Genomic DNA, 22,107 nt, shown 5'->3' with positions numbered 1-22,107 from the left:
GAAGCTAGGTTTGAAATGCTAAGTAGGTAAACATGGGGGAAGTTTTAGAATGTGAGGTGTTAAGGGAACATTTGCATTTTTAAATAAACCAGACTAGCTTGAATTCAAAAGAGGGGGTGAAATGTTTCACCTAGCCAGAAGAAGTTAAGAAAGTGTGTTTATTTTTCCCAAAGTTTACTGATAAAATTGGTTCTATGAAAAATTTTTATTATTAGGAAAGTAGAGTTGAAAAGGCATATTGGAACAATGGGATTTACATTGGAAAGGGAGAAATCTATATAAAGGAGATGAGGTTGTGTGTAGGGAAGAAGGAATTCAAAGATCTAACAAGTGTGAAAAGTCTTCAGCCTCTGTGCCCAAATTGCTGTCTGCAAGAACTGAAGTGAAGAAAACTCACTTTGAATTCGACTGTTCAGGGTATCGTGTTACTTTACCTGGGTCTTTTAAAATTTATGTGTTTTACAGTTGCCTTAACGGAGCTGTAACTGGAGTTAGATTAACTAGGGGAGCTAGGAGTTATCATAGTAGAAATTTGTAAACCTATGTATGTGCTTAAAATCATTTTTTAATTAATAAATGTTTAATTTAGTTTTGTAAAAACCCTCTAAGCCTCGGTGTCCTTTTTACTGGATTCAAAGCCCTCATCTTGAAATAAATACAAATTGCAAATAGCTGTGGCAGCTGCTTCAAGTTTCCCTCTGGGATTTGGGCAGCTTGGCATTTACCATCCGCCTGCCGTAATGGCAGGATGTCTTTTGAGGAAATGTTGGACAGGTTAGGCTTGTATCCACTGGAGTTTAGAAGAGTAAGAAGTGATTTGATTGAAACCTTTAAGATCCTGAAGGATCTTGACAGAGTGGATGTAGAGAGGATATTTCCTCTTGTGGGGAAATCTAGAACTAGGGGTCCCTATTTAAAAATAAGGGGTCACCCATTTAGGGATTTCAGAGATGAGGAGAAATAGTTTCTCTCAGAGGGTCGTGAGTCTTTGGGACTCTCTTCCTCAAAAGGCAGTGGAAGCAGGGTCTTTGAATATTTTTAAAGCAGAGCTGGATGGATTCTTGATTAACAAGAGGGTGAAAGGTTATTGGGGATAGGCAGGAGGTTATAATCAGATCAGGCATGATCTTATTGAATGGCAGAGACGGCTTGAAGGGCCAAGTGGCCTACTCCTGCTCCTAGGTCGTATGTTTGCATGATGAACATACATCAATTCATTGATTGTTTTTCTTTCCACTGACATTGTCAGTGCTGAAAGTCTCACTGCTAAAAGTGTAACATGGATTCAGTTAGTAGCACTCCGGCTTGAGTCAAAAAATTGTGGTTTAATACCCCACTCCAGGACTTAATCACATAATCTAGGCTGACCAATCAATGCAGTACCGAGGGAGTTCAATTGTACTTAAAAGATCCCATGGAACTTTTTAAAGATGAGCAGAGAATTCTCCTGATGTCGTAGCCAACATTCATTCCCCAACAATACCAAAACAGTTTATTCGGTCATTTATCTTAGTACTGTTTGTCGGATCTTGCTGTGTGCAAACTGCTTGTGTGTTTGCCTAAGAGTCAACAGTTCAAAAGTAATTAATTGACTGTAAGGCACTTTGGAATGTTCTGAGGATGTGAAAGTCAATATATAAAAGCAGGTTCTTTCCACCTTAACACAAGTGGTTAAGGAGGTTTGTAATACCTGAAAACAGAAAGTGGGAGCAAGATCCTTCCCAACAGCAGCCACTAACAGTAAACAAAGAGTGAGACAGCTGATAATTGGGCTGAGATACAGGGAAGCCTGTAGTAACTGAAGGTATAGCCTCTTCTGCTATCTATCAGGGGTCACGTGATATTCTTGGAGGCTCCAACTAATGAGTCCTAAATGCAGGTAATCCGGGGAGGGAAGGGGGGGGGGGGGGGGTGGGGTAGGGGGTGGGGGGTGGAGGGGGTGGCTGGGGCAGCGGTGGGGCTTCCTGACAATAGTCCTGATCGAGCATGTAGCGTCCGAAAAGCTCTCTGTAATAAAGTTTATCTGTTTCTTGTTGAAACCTGTCTGCTCCATTAAGTCATTACATTTGGCAACAAGGTAAAATAGCTCTGACACTGCACCTCACCTTGTTAATGTGAGTACATCGAACCTTAAGAAAAAAGAAAAGACTACTTACCAGTCATGCCATTTTTTGGCAGAATCGATCCTTATGATGTGACTATGGAACACTGGAGCTAGTATGTATAGCGCCTTGATTTTTATTTTGTAGCAAGCTAAATTACCGCAGAGGAAAAACAGAAAGAAATCCTTTTGAGTGTATGTGGTAGTGAGACATACAATCTCACCTGCAGCCTGATGTCCCCGAATGCGCCCTTAAGTCCTTTAATGAATTAGTGGACCTCGTGAAAACGCAATTCCAAACGAAGTCATCCATAACAATGCAGTGGTTTAAGTTTAATTCTAGACCAAGGGCCCTAGGGAGAGTCCATTGCTTAGACTACATATTGATTATGTAGGACCATTCTTAGGTACCATGTTTTTGTTGATCAAAGATGCACATTCTAAATGGATGGATGTATACAAAGTCAAATCACTAACATTGAGCACAGCTATCGAGAAGCTGCATCATTGTTTTAGTATACATGGCCTAACAGAAATCGTTGTTTATGATGACGGTACCATCTTTACCAGTACAGAGTTTCAGAGATTCTGAGTTTAAATGGAATCAGACATATTAAAACAGTCCATTTCCATCCCTCATCAAATGGTTTAGCTGAGAGAGCTGTGCAAACTTTCAAATCTGGAATGAAGAGGCAATCAGAAACTACTCTAGAAACTCGACTTTCCCGCTTTCTTCTCAGTTATCCTACAACACCGTCTGAATTATTGTTGAAACGTCACCTACTTACAGGGTTAAGTCTGGTGTTTCCAAACTTAAGAGGGGAAGGTAGAGTAATCAAAAATTGAATCATGATATTCACAGAAAAACTCTCAGATTCAGTGTAGGAGACACAGTATTCATGCAAAATTTTGGAAGTGGACCTTGTTGGGTTCCTGGAACCATTGTCTCAGAGACTGGTCCCTTATTCTTCCAGGTGAAAGTGGAAGATAAAATCATTTGAAAACACGTGGGCCGTATTCATGATAGAGAAATTCCAACAACCACCTATTCCACCTGTGATTAACGTCGAACAGGCAATTCCTGAGGTGACAGGTCGACCTAGGATAGACATGCCTGATGTCTCTGTAGAGTTGCCTAACCCAGAACTGCCACTTTCTAATGACGTATCTCGTGCTGCAGTTCCTGATCATGTCAAGCCTCAAGTGGTAGAGCTACGCTGCTCTAACTGAATAAGGAGAGCACCTCAGAGATTTAATCTTTAATCACCTGAAGTTGTACATATGTATATTTTGTTGGATATTCAAATGTTCTCTGTAAATAGAAACTGTAACAAACTAAAGGGGAGGAAATGTAGTAACTGGAAGTATAGCCTCTCCTGCTGTCTATCAGGGGTCACATGATATTCTTGGAGGCTCCAACCAACGAGCCCAAACGCGGGTAATCCAGGGGCGGCGGGGCTTCCTGACGAGGGTCCTGGTCAAGCATATAGCACCTGAAAAGCTCTCTGTAATAAAGTTTATCTGTTTCTTGTTAAAACCTGTCTGCTCCATCAAGTCATTACAAGATCAGTCTGCAAAATTGAAGAGGACAATACTGGAAGCAAGCTATAACAATGGAAACAGGTGGATGTTGTTGGGACAATTAAAATGGTCTAGATGAAGGATAACTCTATTGTGTATACGCCATAATTTCTCGAATCACTTCCGTAGTAGATTACAAGAGTAAACTAAGGACTGGGGTTTATTCCTGGAGTGATAGAATTGAAAAGTAAAGAGATGATGCTAAGTTTGTATCAAACGTTGGTTAGACCACACTTGGGGTACCATGTACAGCTCTGCTCACTATGTTATGAAAATTATATAGAGGCACTGAAAAGGCTACAAAATATTGCATGGATATACCAGAACTGCGAGGTTATACCAATCAGGAAAGCTGGAGCTGATCTAATAGAAGTCTTTAAAATTATGAAAGATTTTTATAAGAGTTGGCATAGAAAGAGCATTTCTACTCGTGGGCAAGAGCAAAACTGAAGACCATCAATATAAGATAGTCACCAAGAAATCAGCTAGGGAATTCAGAAAAAAAACTTTATTTTACCCAGAAAGTGATGAGAATGTGGAACTTGCTACCACAGGGAGTAGTTGAGGTGAATGGGATAGTTGCATTTATGGGGAAGCTAGATAAACACACGTGGGAGAAAGGAGAACAGTTACACTACTAGGAGAAAGCATGGGAAGAGGCTGAGGCGGAACATAAATGCCAGGATGAACTAATTGGCCTGAATGGCTTGTTTTGATCATTTATATTCTATATAGCAAAAAATCAGACAAAAACACATATAATGAAATGTTGCCAACTCCTATTGATTAGCTGCCTCAAAACTTATTAAATTCTTTGCAAAGCGTTGGACTTGATGACAATACAGCCAACTATTAAGATTTTATTTCAAGTATGCATTCTTTAAGCAGGCAGAGTTTCCTACAGGCCGGGTAATCCCTGAACAGCCCAGAAGAATTCTGCATAGTTGATGACTGCACTGAGGAATCAGTAAAAGGAATTGGACACCCTTTCATCAACATACACTGATGACACAGCTTCATATTTCCTTTCTTTGATCTTACTCTCCCTCTCTCTCTCTCTTCCTGTTCTTTCAGAGGCTGTTTGGGTGTCAATGAATTGCGAGGGCTGAACTTGTGATGCATTTTGAGCCAAGTGTAACCACAGGAAGCCCATGCCACACTTGTTATAGCAGAGGGGAGGAGGAAGATGCACACTTCTCGCGTCAGTGACTCAGTGAGAGAGGGAAAGAGCTGAAGTTGCGAGAGAGAGTCCGAGCTCCTTCTTCCCCCTCCCTCCTCAAGTCTCACCGAGGATCATGTTCGTGTCCAAAGCTGTCAGCCGGCTGAGCCGCAAGCGGCCACCCTCAGGTAAGGTCCAGGGTGGGGGACACTCGCCGCTTCCTGCCCCATCCCCGCTCAGCCGCTGGGACTGCGGCTGCTTCTCTCGGCTGGGTTATGGCTCTTGTTACCCCTCACACGATCCCCCTCTCTCCTCCTCTCCTCCCCCTCCTCACCCACTCTCTCCTAATCTCCTCACCCTCCTCACTCCCTCTCTCCTCACCCCCTCTCTCCTCCTCTCCTCACCCTCCCCACCCCCTTATCCCCCCTCCTCCTCTCCTCACCCTCCCCACCCCCTTATCCCCCCTCTCCTCCCTCTCCTCACCCTCCTCACTCCCTCTCTCCTCCTCTCCTCACCCTCCTCACTCCCTCTCTCCTCACCCCCTCTCTCCTCCTCTCCTCACCCTCCCCACCCCCTTATCCCCCCTCTCCTCCCTCTCCTCACCCTCCTCACTCCCTCTCTCCTCCTCTCCTCACCCTCCTCACCCCCTCTCTCCTCCCCTCCTCACCTCCTTATCCCCCCTCTCCTCCCTCTCCTCACCCTCCTCACTCCCTCTCTCCTCTTCTCCTCACCCTCCTCACTCCCTCTCTCCTCACCCTCCTCACTCCCTCTCTCCTCACCCTCCTCACTCCCTCTCTCCTCCCTCTCCTCACCCTCCTCACTCCCTCTCTCCTCACCCTCCTCACTCCCTCTCTCCTCACCCTCCTCACTCCCTCTCTCCTCCCTCTCCTCACCCTCCTCACTCCCTCTCTCCTCCCCCCTCCTCACCCTCTCTCCTCCCCCTCCTCACCTCCTCTCTCCTCCCCCCCTTATCCTCTCTCCCCTCACCACCCCCTCCCCCCTCCCTCTCCCGCTAACGGTTTTGTTTTTTGCGGAGTTGCCGCACTTTGCGAGAAGCCGGCTGCCCGGGCGGAAAGTTGTGCTGAACGCCGGCCCCTCGCTCGCTGTCAGACTCACTTTTGCGCCAAAATGCGGAACCAGAAGCTGGAAAGTGTCAGATAGAAAGTAGCTGACTCCCCAAGTTTCTCTTGATCTTTAACGGTCCAAACTGCTTTTCTTTTAAATTCCACCCGCCAGAGAGCTCTTGCTGTTTGCTAAATGGTTTTTTTTTTATTGGTGTTAGTCCAAGAATGCGCTTTCTCGACCTCATGAATGAGGAATTGGCTACGGGGAAGGACTTGCTACCGCTTTTCTTCGTAATCTTTTTCACCATCTGGCAGCACTTAAACTTCTTTAGAAGCATTAGTTTTCTTTTCAGAACAAAGCACAGAGGAAAGTTAGGAGGCAGAATGTATTTGTATGTGTAGTTATTCTCTACCCATCTGTTATTTCTTCTGATCAGATTGCATTTGCCCCGTCTGGAGATTACCTGTCTCACAAGATAGACAAACACCACATACAGAACAGCCATTTTGTACATAACTAATTGGTTAAGACATGCATGACAAGTGTGATGAAACTGCTTTCTTCACCAAGTTTGTGTGCTGGGCAAAACTAGCCGCTTTGGGATCCAAACCATGACCATCATCATCATCATACTGGTATTACGGAAAAGGAAATTAGTCTGAGCTCCCTTCTCCTTTACCTGGGTTATCCGTCTACTGTGCCCCCTTACTCCTATCATTGATCTTTCATGATTAGATACTCTTAAGAAGAATGCGTTATCAGTACATTATGTCTTCTTACATGCCTTAAACAGATTCTCATGCACTGTACATTTGGTTGACTGAATATTTTCCAATTATCCCAGTATCCACTTTGCAGTTGGAAAGCAGTGATTGAGACGGCGTGTATTTATCTTTGAATCCCATATTCCATGCTTGTTGTGACATAAGATATGGTATAGGTTGAAATTAATTCTACACATACCCCTCTGGGTTAATTAACGTACAGGTTTGGCTGATTGTCACATTTTTGGTTCCTTTGTGCTACCTGCAATCCTCATGATTGCAAAAAAGACAATCCAGTATTGAAATAACGATTGTTGTGCAGCTGGGTGAGATTTTACATTTATTGTTGGTTTTAATTCAATTCTTCACCAGTTGGGTCTGCCTTATGTATACCTAAAATGTAATATTTCATAGTGGACATGTTTCTCAGTAATTGAGCTTGACAAACCACAAAATGCAGCTCTGAAACATGCAGTGAGATATAATTGATTAGAATCTGCAGGTTTCTCTCTGATTCATTTTTTTCATTGGCACAGCAAATACTTTTTCCAGTTCACTGCTGTGATCATTGTGAAAAATGTTGCATGTAGTACAGGTGCCAGTAGCTAACAGCATGGTTTGTTAAGGCTAGCATGCTGTTACTCTACACTATGCACACCATGCAGTTGAGATTAGGACTGCATTTCATAACGTAGGCTAGTGCAAAACTTTTTTGAAATCTTCTGAAAATTGTTTAACCATTTGCATTAAATGCATGTTTCAGTGGTTTAACCATGGTGCTAAACTACAATTTGCTTCAGTAAGATAAAATTAAATTTCATAAGATTTTTAAACATAAGTAACAATCACCAAAATAGAAAATTCAGGGAAACTGACCATGTATGTCAGCTGATGCATTGAAGATTATATAGATTATCAACAAAGACTGACATATATATTAACATGCTGGTTTAGTGTGGCTATACATAATGCAATCAGACAATGAATTAGTACAAAGCCAGATATCAGCACAACCTAATTGTTACACCCAGCTATTAATAAATTAAACAATGCAGGCTAAAAGTTGGAGTAAAACTCTTGCACTATCCACTTCCTATTAGTTAAATCATGCTAGTTCGAATGCTTAGATACCCAATACTGTAATTTCAACATTTTTTAAAAGAAAGTTACATTTTTGAGAAAAGACTCCCAAGAACTAGATATTATGAATTCACTTTTTTGAACACTGACCATTTAGGAATTCAGGAAGAGAGGTAATGGGATTTGTAATGCTTATTGATCAGCGCTTGATACATTTCACACTTTCCTTCTAAGGGTCTTTAAATGTTTGAATCCTAACAGCGTTACAGTATAATTTCAGTCCTTGACAGAAATCTTTGTATCCTCACTGGCTACGGGTGAGGTCCCAGAGGACTGGAGAATGGCCAATGTTGTTCCATTGTTTAAGAAGGGTAGCAGGAATAATCCAGGAAATTACAGGCCGGTGAGCCTTACGTCAGTGGTACGGAAACTATTGGAGAAGATTCTGCATGACAGGATTTACTACCATCTGGAAGCAAATGGGCGAATTAGTGAGAGGCAGCATGGTTTTGTGAAGGGGAGGTCGTGTCTCACTAACTTGATCGAGTTTTTCGAGTAAGTGACAAAGATGATCGACGATGGAAGGGCAGGTCGAACGGGATCAGAGGTGAGCTGGCAAGATGGATACAGAATTGGCTTGGTCATAGAAGACAGAGGGTAGCAGTGGAAGGGTGCTTTTCTAAATGGAGAGCTGTGACTAGTGGAGTTCCGCAGGGATCAGTGCTGGGAACTTTGCTGTTTGTAGTATACATAAATGATTTGGAGGAAAATGTAACTGGGCTAATTAGTAAGTTTGCAGACAACACTAAGGTTGGAGGAGTTGCAGATAGTGAAGTGGATTGTCAAAGGATACAACGGGATATAGATTGGTTGGAGACTTGGGTGGAGAAATGGCAGATGGAGTTTAATCTGGACAAATGGGAGGTAATGCATTTTGGAAGGTCTAATACAGACAGGAATTTTACAGTAAACAGCAGAACCCTTAAGTGCATTAACGGGCAGAGAGATCTGGGTGTACAGGTCCACAGGTCACTGAAAGTGGCAACGCCGGTGGATAAGGTAGTCAGGAAGGCATATGGCATGCTTGCCTTCATTGGCAGGTTTATTGAGTATAAAAGCGGGGAAGTCATGCTGCAGCTGTATAGAACCTTGGTTAGGCCACACTTGGAATATTGCGTGCAATTCTGGTTGCCACATTACCAGAAGGATATGGGGGTGTTGGAGAGGGTGCAGAGGAGGTTTACCAGGATTCTGCCTGGTCTGGAGGTTATTAGCTATGAGGAGAGGTTGGAGAAACCCGGATTGTTCTCACTAGGGCAACGGAGATTGAGGGGCGACTTGATAGAAGTTTACAAAATTATGAGTGGCATGGACAGAATAGATAATCAGAAGCTTTTTCCCAGGGTGGAAGAGTCAATTACTAGGGGACATAGGTTTAAAGTGAGAGGAGAAAACTATAGAGGAGATGTGCGAGGCAAGTTTTTTACGCAGAGGGTAGTGAGTGTCTAATTCGCTGCCAGAGGAAGTGGTGGAAGCAGGTACGATAGTGGTGTTTAAGAGGCAGCTTGACAAGTACCTGAATACGATGGGAATAGAGGGATATGGACCTCGGAAGTGCAAAATGTTTTAGTTGACGGGCAATATGATCGGCGCAGGCTTGGAGAGCCGATGGGCCTGTTCCTGTGCTGTACTTTGTTCTTTGTTCTTTGTTCTATAACTGTTACTTTAAAGAAGTGGTCTAGGTGTATTTTGGATTTTTAAGATAGTGTTCACAAGAACTTCTTTTGCACATTAAGATAATTTTTCACTATTGGTGCTTGGTGTATTTAATAGACCAAGTAGAGTCACAGAACATCAAACTGAAATTAGCAGGTATATAATCTGATTTCCAGGATAGGAAGGGTAAATAATGACCCAAGGTAACCCTTAAATTCATTAAAGCTACAGGATGCAGCAATTAAGATGGTGTATTGTTAAAACAAAATGCCATCAGGAGTTTTTCTATTTTACTTTTGTTTAAATTATGCATTTTATTTACAAATAATCCCGACTTCTGCTTTGCAAAGCTTCCTGCCTAATGCAAAAGTCAGGAACCAGCATTGCATACTGGACAATATTGCTATTTATAAAGCCAACATATTTAATCAGTGAGGCAAAAAACTGACAAAAGGATCAAATCTCAAGCAGAATATTTGGCAAGTGTGATACTTTCATTATTTAGTGTTCTGTTTGTTTGTGATGAGTTGAAATTTTAACTTTTTTACGGCTAATTATTTTCCATTGTGAGTTAGTTGTCACTGTCATAGCTTTAATGTTCAAAAGGATTACTAATATCATGTCAATATTACCTACCGTTTTTGACAGCATTAAAGAGATGATTATCGAATGAAACTGATGCAAAATTACAAAGAAAATAAAAGCAACTGATGGAAAACACTGGTAGCTGCTTTCCACATCTGTGCCATAAGCATTATTAAATGCTTCCGATCATCTAACTTTACCTTATTTAGACAGTGCCCATTTCCTAATATATTGTGTCTATAATTTATTAAAGCTTAAATGAAATGCAATGTGAATTGCTATAAATACAGTGATTCATTTTTAATTTACAACCTAGATTTTTTTATAAAATGGACTTAATTTGTAAATTGGTCTATTTGATTCTTTGAGAGAAATCCCATTTTGTGAGAAAATATGTCAAATTAGTTACTTAATGCAAAACTTAACATCAGAAATTATACGAGGGGAGTCCACCATATTGCTATGCATTTTCACAGAATGATCTGTTCTAACCCTTGTGTTAGCATTGGATAACCTTTTGCACTAATACATTTCTTCACTAATTTAGGAACCCATTCTTTAGAAACACATTAGCAATTTCGCCACAACAAATGCACATGAGTAAATCTCTCAAGAGGAAAGATTTAATAAAGAAAATAGAGCAGCTTTGTCATTTAAGACCATAGAACACTACAGCACAGAAAACAGGCCATTCGGCTCTTCTAGTCTGTGCCGTTTGTTTGCCATTGTCTTTATGCCTCCATTTAACCCTTTATCCGAGACCATAGAATGGTTTGGACATTGGCAACAGCAACAGAAAAGCCCAATGACAAAATATACCAACTGTTGGGAATCATAAATATCAGTGTGGCATAGAGTCTCCTTTAATGTGGAGCTTGAAAGGGGAAAATATAGCCAAACACATCAAATTGGATAGTTCCTAATATAGGTTTATTGAGAACTGGAATTATACTACTACAGAAACCATGGGCGAAATTTAATGCCCTGTGATTGGCCAGCAGCTCTCAGGGGCAGGATTTCTGTCCTCAGATTCCTTGATCTCAGGGAAGGCCTGTCACTGCCCGCTCAGGCACTTAATTCAGTGGGCCTTCCCAAAAGAAGGTGACCTGGGGCTCTCACTGGCTCTGTAGCAGGCGGGTGAGACCCCTGTCACTTCCATTAAATACCATCCTTTATGGTCAGTTGACTAAATCCCATCAACTCTTTGATAGAGCTCAAATAGACTCCTAAAGTTTTGAACCAAAACTTGGATTGTTAGATAGCTCTGTTTTGTATTTTTCATATTTCTTTTACTGAACTATTTAAATTTGTTACACTTTTACTACCAAATTACTGCTGATTCCTTTTATTCAGTTTTTAGCACATTGTGTTTCAGGGCTTTTTAAAATATACTAGGCTGCATAGCAATAAGATATAATTATAATCATGAAAGGGACTCACTAAGTTGACATTAATTGTTACTGGGTCTATGAGAAGACCTGGATAAATTGTACTTGGGTGGCAACAACATAAAAGTTCAGATAAATGTACAGTAATAGTTTCATGTCATAGTACAGCTACAACTTCTTATGTTTTAAAACAGAATTCTTCATTGGAAAGATGTTAGTAATCAGAATTTATTACACACACACACAGAAGCATTGAAGTATTTGAAGAGGTTTGTAACATCATGTTGAGTTGAAGGATACAGTTGCATAAACAAATCAAGAAAAACTTAAAATATAAAAAAGAAAGTCTTTTCGATCCAACTTTGTCTCCAAAATGGGGAAGAATATTGAAAGGAGGAAGGAAAATCCCATTACTTTAGACTTTCGTAGTGCCATTTTAGAAACACAAGAAATACATTTCAATAGACTAAGTAATCAATGTGATAAAAGGCTGTTGTGCGCATAAAACTCTATTGTTTATAAAGATATCTAAAGCCCTTAAAGACTGTAACAACATTGTAAACTTTGATTGCAGCATATTTTCAGTTTAAAAAAGATAGTTTGATATATATTTCTTTGTTGCCAGCTGTATCAAAGTATGGTCTGCTCCTCTGATGGCTGAGTGAGTAATGCACTGCCAGGTGTGACATTGAATGATACTGTCTGTATTTCTGTCATTTTTCTAAGTTAATTGATTGCAGTTGAAGCACTATAGTTACCTTCCTTTGCCTAGATCTTTTGTTTGCGAAGTATTTTCTAACCTGGCAATTCTGCACATTTCTTGGAATCTTCTGATCCTGGCTGAAGCAGAAATGGGCTTCTCCAGGGTAAGTCCAGCAAGTGTAGTAGAGTTGGGGGAAGGAGAATGTAGTAGAGTCAGGGAAAGGAGAGGGCAGTAACTGCCGTATTCAGAGAAGTTTTTAAAGGTCCAAGTGTGGGCTAGTGAATGGGTGAGTGGATGAGTCAGTGAATGGGTAGGTGGATGAGTGGATAGTCAGGTGGTCGTTGTGATGCTCCGTTGAGTTACACAGCTGTTAGACCAGGTATTAAGCTGTCAAACATTTCCTGGGTAACTATCCAAAGTCTCCACTCCAAGCATGGCAGTGGATGCATTTGCGGAGGGTCCTGGGCAGTAAGTAATCAGCCCATTGGATGTTTAAACTTCCCAGGTAATTCACGCCTATGTCTAGCATCAGGGCTCCCATGGGGTCCTGACGCACATCTCCCAATGCATGTCCCATTGCCGACGAACTGGAGGCTGGAAGATTTGGGCCATTGGTTTTAGGAGAGAAGGAAGGGAATGGCAACTTACATTTATATAATGCCTTTAACCTAGCAAAACAAATCAAGGCGTTTCATAGTTGAAGGGCATCAAAGAGCTTGCATGTCAGCTGTTTAACTTACCAGCAACTAATGGCAGGCATCCAGTTCTTCAATCTTGTTTTAGAACATCAACATGAATGGTTAGCATTGGAGGCAGTAATATAGCTACTGCGTCTGCATTCACACTGCTGCTAAAATACCCAGACATTTCATTGACCCTGTGTAAAGACAGCATGATTAGCCATTGTGGATCAAGGACTTCAAAGCTATATTCATATCTCAATTTATAGTGTAGGCCACCAAATTCATTCAGTTGACTTATGCAAAGTTGTCAAAAATCATGTAGTAAGTGTATGATGTAGCTACAGTCAATGTGACAGGATTGGCACAGGTTCCTTTGCTGAAATCATTTTGAAGGTTTGTAGCTTTCCTCACTTGTTTGAGTTACCTGATAATATTAAATCTGAATGTAAAACAAGATTTAAAAAAAATTGCCTGTTACATTTTGTGAGTTAAAACTTTGGGGAAAATTCAATGCCATAAAAAATGCAACAAAATGTTTCTGTATGCATATGGTTTATGTTAATATATTTTGCACCATAATGATCTTTATTTTAAGCAGGTTAAAATCCTTTATAAAATACTGGCCAGAGAATTTCTCGTCAATGTGTGAGTGCTAATATTAAATGTGCAATTTTACTCCTTAAAGGTATCTTTCCTTCTGTTTACTCATTTTAATGAAAAAAACACAGAATAAAATGAGATAAGCATATAGACCACAATCTATTTTTATTTTATGTAAGTACTGCAATATCTATTTTTTCACAGTCTATGGAAGAGGAGAGATAATGAGCAGACAACAGATTTTCTCACTGACTGAAATAAACATACAGAAGTAAATTTCATACTAGCTATACTGTCGTAGGATTGACAAAATTGTCAGTTGAAAACTTTGAGTGAAAAATAACTTGAAAATCTATGAATTTTCCAATGATAGTAGCAAAATTTGGAATTACTGAGTAAAGTTTCCATTATCTTTCCTGCTACTGATATTAAACAAATTGGTCTATAGTTCCCTGGAATCACATTAACTGTCTGCCTCTCCTTGAGCATGATTCTCTTTTTAAACTAATGTTTATAGATATGTAATAGTGCCTCTGCTATCTCTTCCCCAACTTAATATGAATGGATGCAATTCACTTGGACCAGAGGTTTTATCCTATCTAAGTTTGATTCGTCAGTTATCTGCTCAATTCTATTTAAATGTCTTTGTCATTTTTTGTTCTCTTCTAATTTCATGCCTACCTTCTTAGTCTCCCTGGTAAGTACTGAGGCAAAGTAACTATTCAATATTTCTGCTATTTTGCTGTCATTACCAGTCAGATTACCTTTTGCATCCCTTAGTGGGTCTATTCCTCTTTATTTTTCTTTTGTTATTGATATGACTGTAGAATACTTTACATATCTTGCTAATTTAATTTTGTAGTTCCTCTTTGCTTTCCTAAACTCTTCATATTTATTGTTTACATGGTGTAAGTTTTAGGGGTTTTGAGATATAAAATCCTTTTAATTCAAATATCTAGATTCTGATTTTTAAAATTTATAACAATAGGGTCCTGACCTAACAAGGTACAAACAACCAATATTTATGAATCGGTAGAACTTAAGCAAGATGTTATATGTTATATATACTTAACACAATAAAGACTCATAGAAATTTCTTATCCCGCAAGACTCAGGAATCCTTGAATGCTGTCAGCACAGGCGATGCCCTTCTTCCGTCTCTGAAGTAACAATGGTGAAACTGTGCCAACAGAGACTGAGTTCCCAAATTATATCTCCAATTCTGACTGTTCCTCGTCCCTTATCAGGAAATAGCCAGAATTAACTCTTTTCATTGGCTTAGGGTGAGGGTCATCCGATGTCACGTCCACCTCTGTAACTAGAGTCATGTCGGCCGAGACAAATGTTGTCTCTTATTTCTTTTAGGCCCCAGGAGTTACATTCCATTGTGAACAAATGACAAACCCTTGTAAATGCAGAGCAGTTGTACAATCAATGTTACATCCTCTTATCAATAATATAAACTAACGTAAAAAATTAATATAGACATGCTAACTATTCCCATGGATACTAAGGAAATTAACAGATGTTAGTAGTAATTCCTAGCATATATGTTCTGTCCTACAGATATGGTTAATAGACCAAAGCAGTTTAAAACCTATTTATCTTGTACCTTGTTTAAAGGCAAGGTATCATATTAAGTTCAGGCTGCTGAGTTCAAACCTTTTGCTTATTTCTTTAAAGCAGACAAAGAGGCCTCAAGTAGCATATTTAATTAAGACAGATATAACTCCTTGAATCCAGACCCTTTGGCACCTTTAAAGTCAATTGGTTCATCAAGTTCCTCGTAAGCAGCTGCATTAACTGTTAATGTCACAACTAGCAGAATTCAAATTGAACTATTTAAAAAGATGGCTAAGATACAATCCTAAATCATTACTGCAAACCAATGTAGAATCTCCTTTATTGTCTATGTAATTACTGTATACTTTTTAAAATTTCACTTTCTTTTTGTCCATGATGTTTCATCATTTGCTAGTTTTCTTGCTTATTTAGAGAAATGTATTTCTTCTGAACTCCATTTTATATATTTCCCACTGCTCTATCTTGTTAAAATTTCTTTCCAGTTTACCTTTCCAAGTTCCATTTTCATACCCTCAATATCAGCTTTTTTCCTATCTATTACTTTAGTCGTTGTGTTACTTGCATCTTTCTCGATCATTATCTTAAACCTGATTATGTTATGATTGCTATTGCTTAGATGTTCCCCTACACTTATTATTTTCATCTGTTCTGGTTTATTTTCATTACTGTAACCAGCAGCGTTTCCTCTCTGATTGGGCTTCTTGACTACAGGGTAAGAAAGTAGAATGCACAGCAAAAATTCCATTTCCCTTTCTGTTTGTTAGGTTACTACAATGTCGTTGAAATCTCCCATGATTATTTGATGTCTTTTACTCATTTCATAGATTTGCCTATATATTTCTTCCACCACTTCCTTTCCACTATAAGGTGGGCTAGAATACCCCTATTAACATGATCGATTCCTTCCAATCTGTTGCCTTAGTCCATATGGATTGTGTTTCTAACTTATTAGTTATGCCGTTTTTTTTCTTCTACTGTCATAATGTTGTCCCTAATTAGTACAGCTACCCCACCTCCTATTCTTCTTGTCCCATCCTATCTAAATACATTATATCCTGCAATATTTAACTGTTGGTCCTGTTCTTTATGTAGCCTTGTAGTTATCCCTACTACATGTGGCTCTTCACTGAGAATTATTGCCTCGAGTGTCGTCATTTTGTTTTGCACATCTCTGTACAGGCACTTTAGTTTGTTTTTATTAGTTGCTTCTCTCACATTTTTAAGTCATTTTATACTTATGTTCTGTATAAAACTATCTTTTTCCTGACCATTTATCTTGCTCCTATTCCTTTCCTTGGTTTGACTTGTACGTTCCTCTTCTATTTCTTTTATCTTCAGATGCTAGCTATTTTTGCCAGATACCTCCACTTGTCTTGGTAAAGTCCTATCCACAACTTTATTTGTCCTTTCTGCTATCTCATGCTCAAAATTTCTTTCCAGTTTACCTTTCCCTAGTTCAATTTTCATACCCTCAAAATTAACTTTTTTTTCCAATCTACTACTTCAGTCTTTTTACTTTAAATGTCTTTATATCATTTTTATTCTCCAACATCATGCCCACCTTAGTCTCCCTGGCAAATACTGAGCAAAGTAACTAAAAATATTTTTGCCATTTCACTGTTATTGCCTGTGAGTTTATCTTGCATATCCTTTTGTGGTCCTGTCCCTTTTCTTATATTATTGATTTACCTGTAGAATACTCTATTCCCTTGTACATAGCTTACTAATTTAATTTTGTAGTTCCTCTTTGCTTTCCTAATTTTGTTTTGACTTCCTGTTCAGATGGAGCCCTTCCTGAATCAGTATTGAACAGAAAATCAGTTTTTCCTCTTGTTTTCGTTTGTCAAACAATGCCAATAGTAATGGTTTTATGTCTTGACAAATTCTCTAATACGGATTAGTTACATGAAATATCCTGATACATTCATAAGTGAATCAGTTTTCTTGAATTATTTGGGATTTCTTGAAGAAAGTGCTTTGCAATTGTGCGACATTCAAATAAGCAACTTTATGTAATAAAATTACATCATAAATGTTTTGCTGGTTATTGAAATGCGGAGATATTTTAATGTTGGCACAAATAGCCTGCCTGTTTTAAAATCTGGGACAAAAATGCTGAGTCGCCAAACAGGGGAGTTGATGAAAGATTTATCAGGATTTAGAAATATCCTGGGACTAGACTTATTGATCCATGGCAAGAACATTTACTTAAGCTCTAAATTCTGCTAGGAGACAAAACTGATTGGCCAGTTTACTTCTAATAGTTTACAGTCTGCCAGGCAGTAATATTCAACAGTTCACTCCTCAAATAGCCCATGTTTCATTTACTTTATATAAACCCATGACTATGTATTTTTGGAGTGAAATTGAGACTTGCCAGTTTGGCTGGTGAACTTCTAGTGAGTACAATGAGAATTCTGTAGCAAAGCAGAAATGTTGGTTTTTAGACAACTCAGTTGTTAAGTTCTGTTATAAAGCAGATAGGAAACTATAATCTGTGTATATCTGTTAAGTTAATGCAAGCTACCTTGATGAAAAATGCCATCCATTGCTCTACATTGGATGTAAAAGCAGCCACGGAAGAACAAATTTAGCTTGGCGCTTTGACATATTTGCAATTTCAGTGGAAAGCATTTGACTTCAAGATCACTGATTGGATGTTTTGATATTGAGATTTCTCCTGTCAGCTTTGTCTATTACACAATATCAGTGATTTTTATTTATGTTGTTTATAGTTTATCCCTTCTGTTCCTCTGAGGTCATTCATTTTAGCTGTTCTTTCAGCTGGGACAAGTGGATAGCTGCGAGTGTAACTGTGCAGGAGTCTCCTTTCTTTGCTTGTTCTTAATGTAAGAAGTTACTGTTTGTTCCTTTTCAAGTGTGTATTTGGTATTAGAACCACTTGTACCATGTAGCAATGGTCAGTCCAGTTTGCTTTTACAAATCAAATAATAAGATATGAAAAACGAAAGCTGAATCATAATCCCTTCACATTGTCTCACAGATATGCAACTTCAACCTATTAAACCATCCCAAGGCACACCACAGATGTGTTAAACAAAATTTGAGACTGAACCACAGATGATATGGGGCAGCATTTTCCTGTCGGCGGGGGCGACGCCTGCTCCCCGACACGTAAAATGATGCGCAGTGACGTTGGGCGTGGGTCCCGACGTCACCACGCATCATTTAGATTTTCAGTTCGGCGGGTGCACAGCCAACTCGGCTGCGCAGCCGCCTAACTGTCAACGGCCACTTAAGGCCTTTACAAAAGTAATTAACCCAATTAATGGACCTGCCCGTCCAAGCTTAAGGTTGGCAGGCAGGTGAAGAGCCCAGGCGGCCTTCAGAAAAAACATGAAACCTCATCCATGGGTGGGATGAGGTTTCATGAGGGATTTAAAATTTTAAAATAAAAGTAAGTGACATGTCCCTGTTCATGTGACAGTGCCACATGAGGGGACATGTCAGGAATATTTTTTTCTCCCTTTAATAAATTTTTCAAAATTGAGCCAATCTCCCTGAGGCAGCACTTTGCCTCAGGGAGATCTGTGCATTCTTCCGCGCACATGCGCGAAGGAGCGCACTCCTGGCTCGGGGAATACCCCCCCTGCCCGCACAGGGAGCGCACAGCGCTTCCAGGCGGACATCACGCTGGGTGGGCCAATTAAGACCCGCCCACATAAAATGGCGGCGCACCCCCAACTGGGGGCACCGATAGGAAATCCGTCTGCCTGCGCCCTCACAACCCACCCCCCCAAAAAATGCTGCCCATGGTCATCAAAATCTAGGTCAAAGAGGTAGGTTTTAAAGAATGTCTTGAAAAGGAAGAAGGAGAGGCAGAGGGGTTTTGAAAGAGATTTCCAGAGCTTTGGAGCTAGGAAGCTGAAGGCATAGTTGCCAATGGTTGAGAGATAAAAATTAGAGAGCAGATTATAGAATTGGATCTTGGAGAGTTATAAGGCTGAAGGAGGTTAGAGAGATAGGGAGAGGCAAGACTATATATAGAGAGATTTGAAAACAAGGAAAAAATTTTTAAAATCCAAGAGTTGCTGGATTTGGAGCCAATGTAGGTTAGTGAGGACAGGGTTGAGGGGTGAATGTGACTAGATGTGAGTTAGGACACAGGCAGTAGAGTTTTGGATGAGCTCAAGTTTACAGGAGGTACAAAGTGGGAAGTGGGTCAGGAGAGCATTCAAAAAGTCAGGAGGTAACAAAGGCATGGATGATGGTTTCAGCAGCAGAATACCTGAGACAGGCAGAAATAGGTGATGTTACGGATGTGCAAGTAGGCAGTCTTGACGATGGAGTGTATATGTGGTCAGAAGGTCATCTCTCTGTCAAATACAACACCAAAGGTTGCGAACTGTCAGGCTCAGCCTTCAGCCAAAGACCAGGGAGAAGGATGGAGTCAATGGCTAGGGAATGGAGTTTGTGGCAGGGACTGAAGACAGTAGCTTCAGTCTTCCCAATATTTCGTGGAAGGAAATTTCTGCATGTCAGACAAGCAGTGTGACAAATAAAAGACAGGTGGTCAAGAAAGGTAGTAGTGAGGCATGGCTGGGTGTCATCAACTAACATGTGAACATGATGTTTTGTTTTTGGATGATGTCATTGAGGAGCAGTATGTAAATGAAAAATAAGAGGAAGTCATTGCAGGTGATACTCTGACTATGACTGGAAGGGCCTTCAGCTGCAAAATAAAGAGTGGTCAACTGTGTCAAAGTTTGCAAACAGAGGAGGATAAGTAGGTATAATTCACTGTAGTTGTATAGTCACAGGATGTTATTTATAAAATTTGTTAAAGAACGTTTTAAGTGCTGTGGTGGGTCAGGAACCTAATTGGATGAATTGAAACATGGAGTTGCAGAAAAGATGGCACAGATTTGGCGGGTGACTACACAAGGACTTGAGAGGAAAGGGATAATGGAGAAGAGACGATAATTTAAGGATGAAAAGGGTCAAAGTTGGTTTTTCTGGGGAGGGGGGGATGATGATGACCACAGATTTGCAGGGGAGGGTGACAGTAGCTATGGAGAGGGAGCTGTGAGAAACATCAGCTAACATGGGTTAGGAAGGGTTGTTGGATGGCTAGTAGATTGGTGAGAATAGGGTCAAATGAGCAGGAGGTGGGTCTCATGAACAAAATGAGCATTGAGGACATGAGGGGAAATAGGAGAGAAACTAGAAAAAAAGATGCAAGTTTAGGCTAAGGCAGAAGAGAACCTTAGGAGAAGTTTGACTTGGTGGGCTAAGGGAAGGGGCAGAGGCAGCTGAACTAATGGTCTCGATCTTAGTGACAAAGAAGTCCATGAACTCATTGCACTTTTTTGTTGGAGGTGAGTGCATGAGGGAAGGGTGTTCAAAGTGATTTTTAGTGGCGAAATACAGTACTGGGGAATGTCGTGTTTTTATAATGATATAAGGGATTGTGTAAAAGATGTTGTGGGTTCATTTATTTAAACCAGGCACAAAAGAACATATATACAGATGGATACTAAGCTTTGAGACATCAGCAGCAGAGCTGTGTGTGCCTGTGTTCTGTTCACAGGCCAAAGTGAAACCGAGGCTGGATCACATGACACTTTCCTTCTAGTGATGGCATGTTGCTATCCCTTAAAGATATATTACAAGATCCCCTTTGTTTTAAAGATACTGTCACCCCCTTCCAAAGAAGGATAACAATTTACAGTACATGTTCATGTATTGCCATTCCCGGTTGCATTTTGGATCTTGTCCTAGATGCAATAGGACTGTATGGTGGTTAAGGAACTGGAATGGATCAGATTTGTCCTCAGTTATGCCTTGGTGTGTAATGACTTCATAGGGCCTTGGTTCCGAACAAATCCTTGCTACCACAGCTGGTTGCTACGAGCCATCTGCGGGAACCTGAATGTGAACTTGTTGTTCCAACTGTAAACGTGGCAAATCTACCCACATTTTCATTGTGCACGTTAGTCATCTTCTCTTTCATTTTCAAAAGTTGCTCTTTCGTCTGAGAGTAGGTAGAGTGGTATGCACTGGCCTGCCAAACATGAGCTCTGCCAGTGATGAATTGTTGCATTAAAAAAGGTGTCGCTCTCAGATGTAACATTGCAACCTGTGGATGATCTTGGTCTGTCTACATTTGAGAATTAGGGATTTCACCGTGTGAATCATTCGTTCAACTAGGCTGTTAGATCTAGGGTAATGAGGAGAAGTAGCGTGATTGATATTCCACTTCTCACATATCCTGAAATGGCTTACCAATAAATTGCGGACTGTTATCTGAAGTGATCTCTCTAGGCACACCAAATAAACTGAAAAGAGCACTTTTGTGACTGTTGAGCTTGACATATTGTGCAATTGTCAAATAATAGGGTACTTGGTAAAGTAATTAATGAAGTTAGTACCAGGGACATGAAAGAGGCTGGATGCAATTTTGGACCAAGGATGGGCAGGAACTTCATGTGGAATCAATGATGCTTTGTGCCAACCTGGTATATACTCTTGACATACCTCGTACTGCTTGACAACGACTTCAATATCATTGTTCATACCCAGCCAATAGGCTGTTTCTCTTGCAAGTCTTCTCATCTGATCTATGCCCATGTGTGTGATTGATTAGATTGTTGAAGAATATCAGGTCGCAAAGATTTTGGCATGGTGATCTGCCTGACTTTAAAAATGACTCCCTGAGGAGATGTACTGGTAAGGTCAAAAATGGTCTCGTGATCATGGACATGCTGAATTGAACCAGGCCATTCTTCAATGATGGTTTTCCACAGTTTCTGTAGTGTAGAATCTTTTGCTGTTTCTTCTCGTAGATGCTGGGATTTGCGTTGTTCACAATTTGACTTCATTGACATTGAACTGATGTTCTCCAAATTGTAGATCTAAGGATACATCATCTGTTTTTGCTGGGTTCGGCAATCTGTTAAGTGTATCCATATCATGAAGTTACCTGGCTTGTACCTGATCTCAGTCGTAATCATAAATCTTTATCAAGAGACACAATTTTGGTGGTCCACTGGTCAATGGTATTTTTTTGCCAAATCTCCAGTGGCTTGTGGTTGGTCTCTACCACCAATCTTTTGCCAAATAGATAAGTATGAAATA

At 40.2% G+C, this 22,107-nt stretch overlaps 1 protein-coding gene and 1 long non-coding RNA gene across 2 annotated transcripts in view; one reads left to right on the top strand and one right to left on the bottom strand.

Annotated features, from left to right (window-relative positions):
- LOC144694402 (uncharacterized) overlaps positions 1–22,107 on the bottom strand; it is a 1,120,079-nt gene that overhangs the window by 85,540 nt on the left and 1,012,432 nt on the right. The gene's annotated exons all lie outside the window — the stretch shown is intronic.
- The window catches only part of LOC144694393 (regulator of G-protein signaling 10-like), a 52,649-nt gene continuing 35,436 nt past the window's right edge, over positions 4,895–22,107 (top strand). Inside the window, exon 1 of the mRNA XM_078564743.1 lies at positions 4,895–5,029. Within this exon, the coding sequence (XP_078420869.1) occupies positions 4,978–5,029 (52 nt within the window). The 5' untranslated portion in view covers positions 4,895–4,977. The remainder of the gene's footprint in view (positions 5,030–22,107) is intronic.

The sequence above is a fragment of the Cetorhinus maximus genome, chromosome 20 (genome assembly GCF_964194155.1).
Source record: "Cetorhinus maximus chromosome 20, sCetMax3.hap1.1, whole genome shotgun sequence".
Lineage (NCBI taxonomy): Eukaryota > Metazoa > Chordata > Chondrichthyes > Lamniformes > Cetorhinidae > Cetorhinus > Cetorhinus maximus.
Note: the sequence above shows the minus strand (reverse complement) of the source record. Positions and strands in the feature narration are given on the sequence as shown.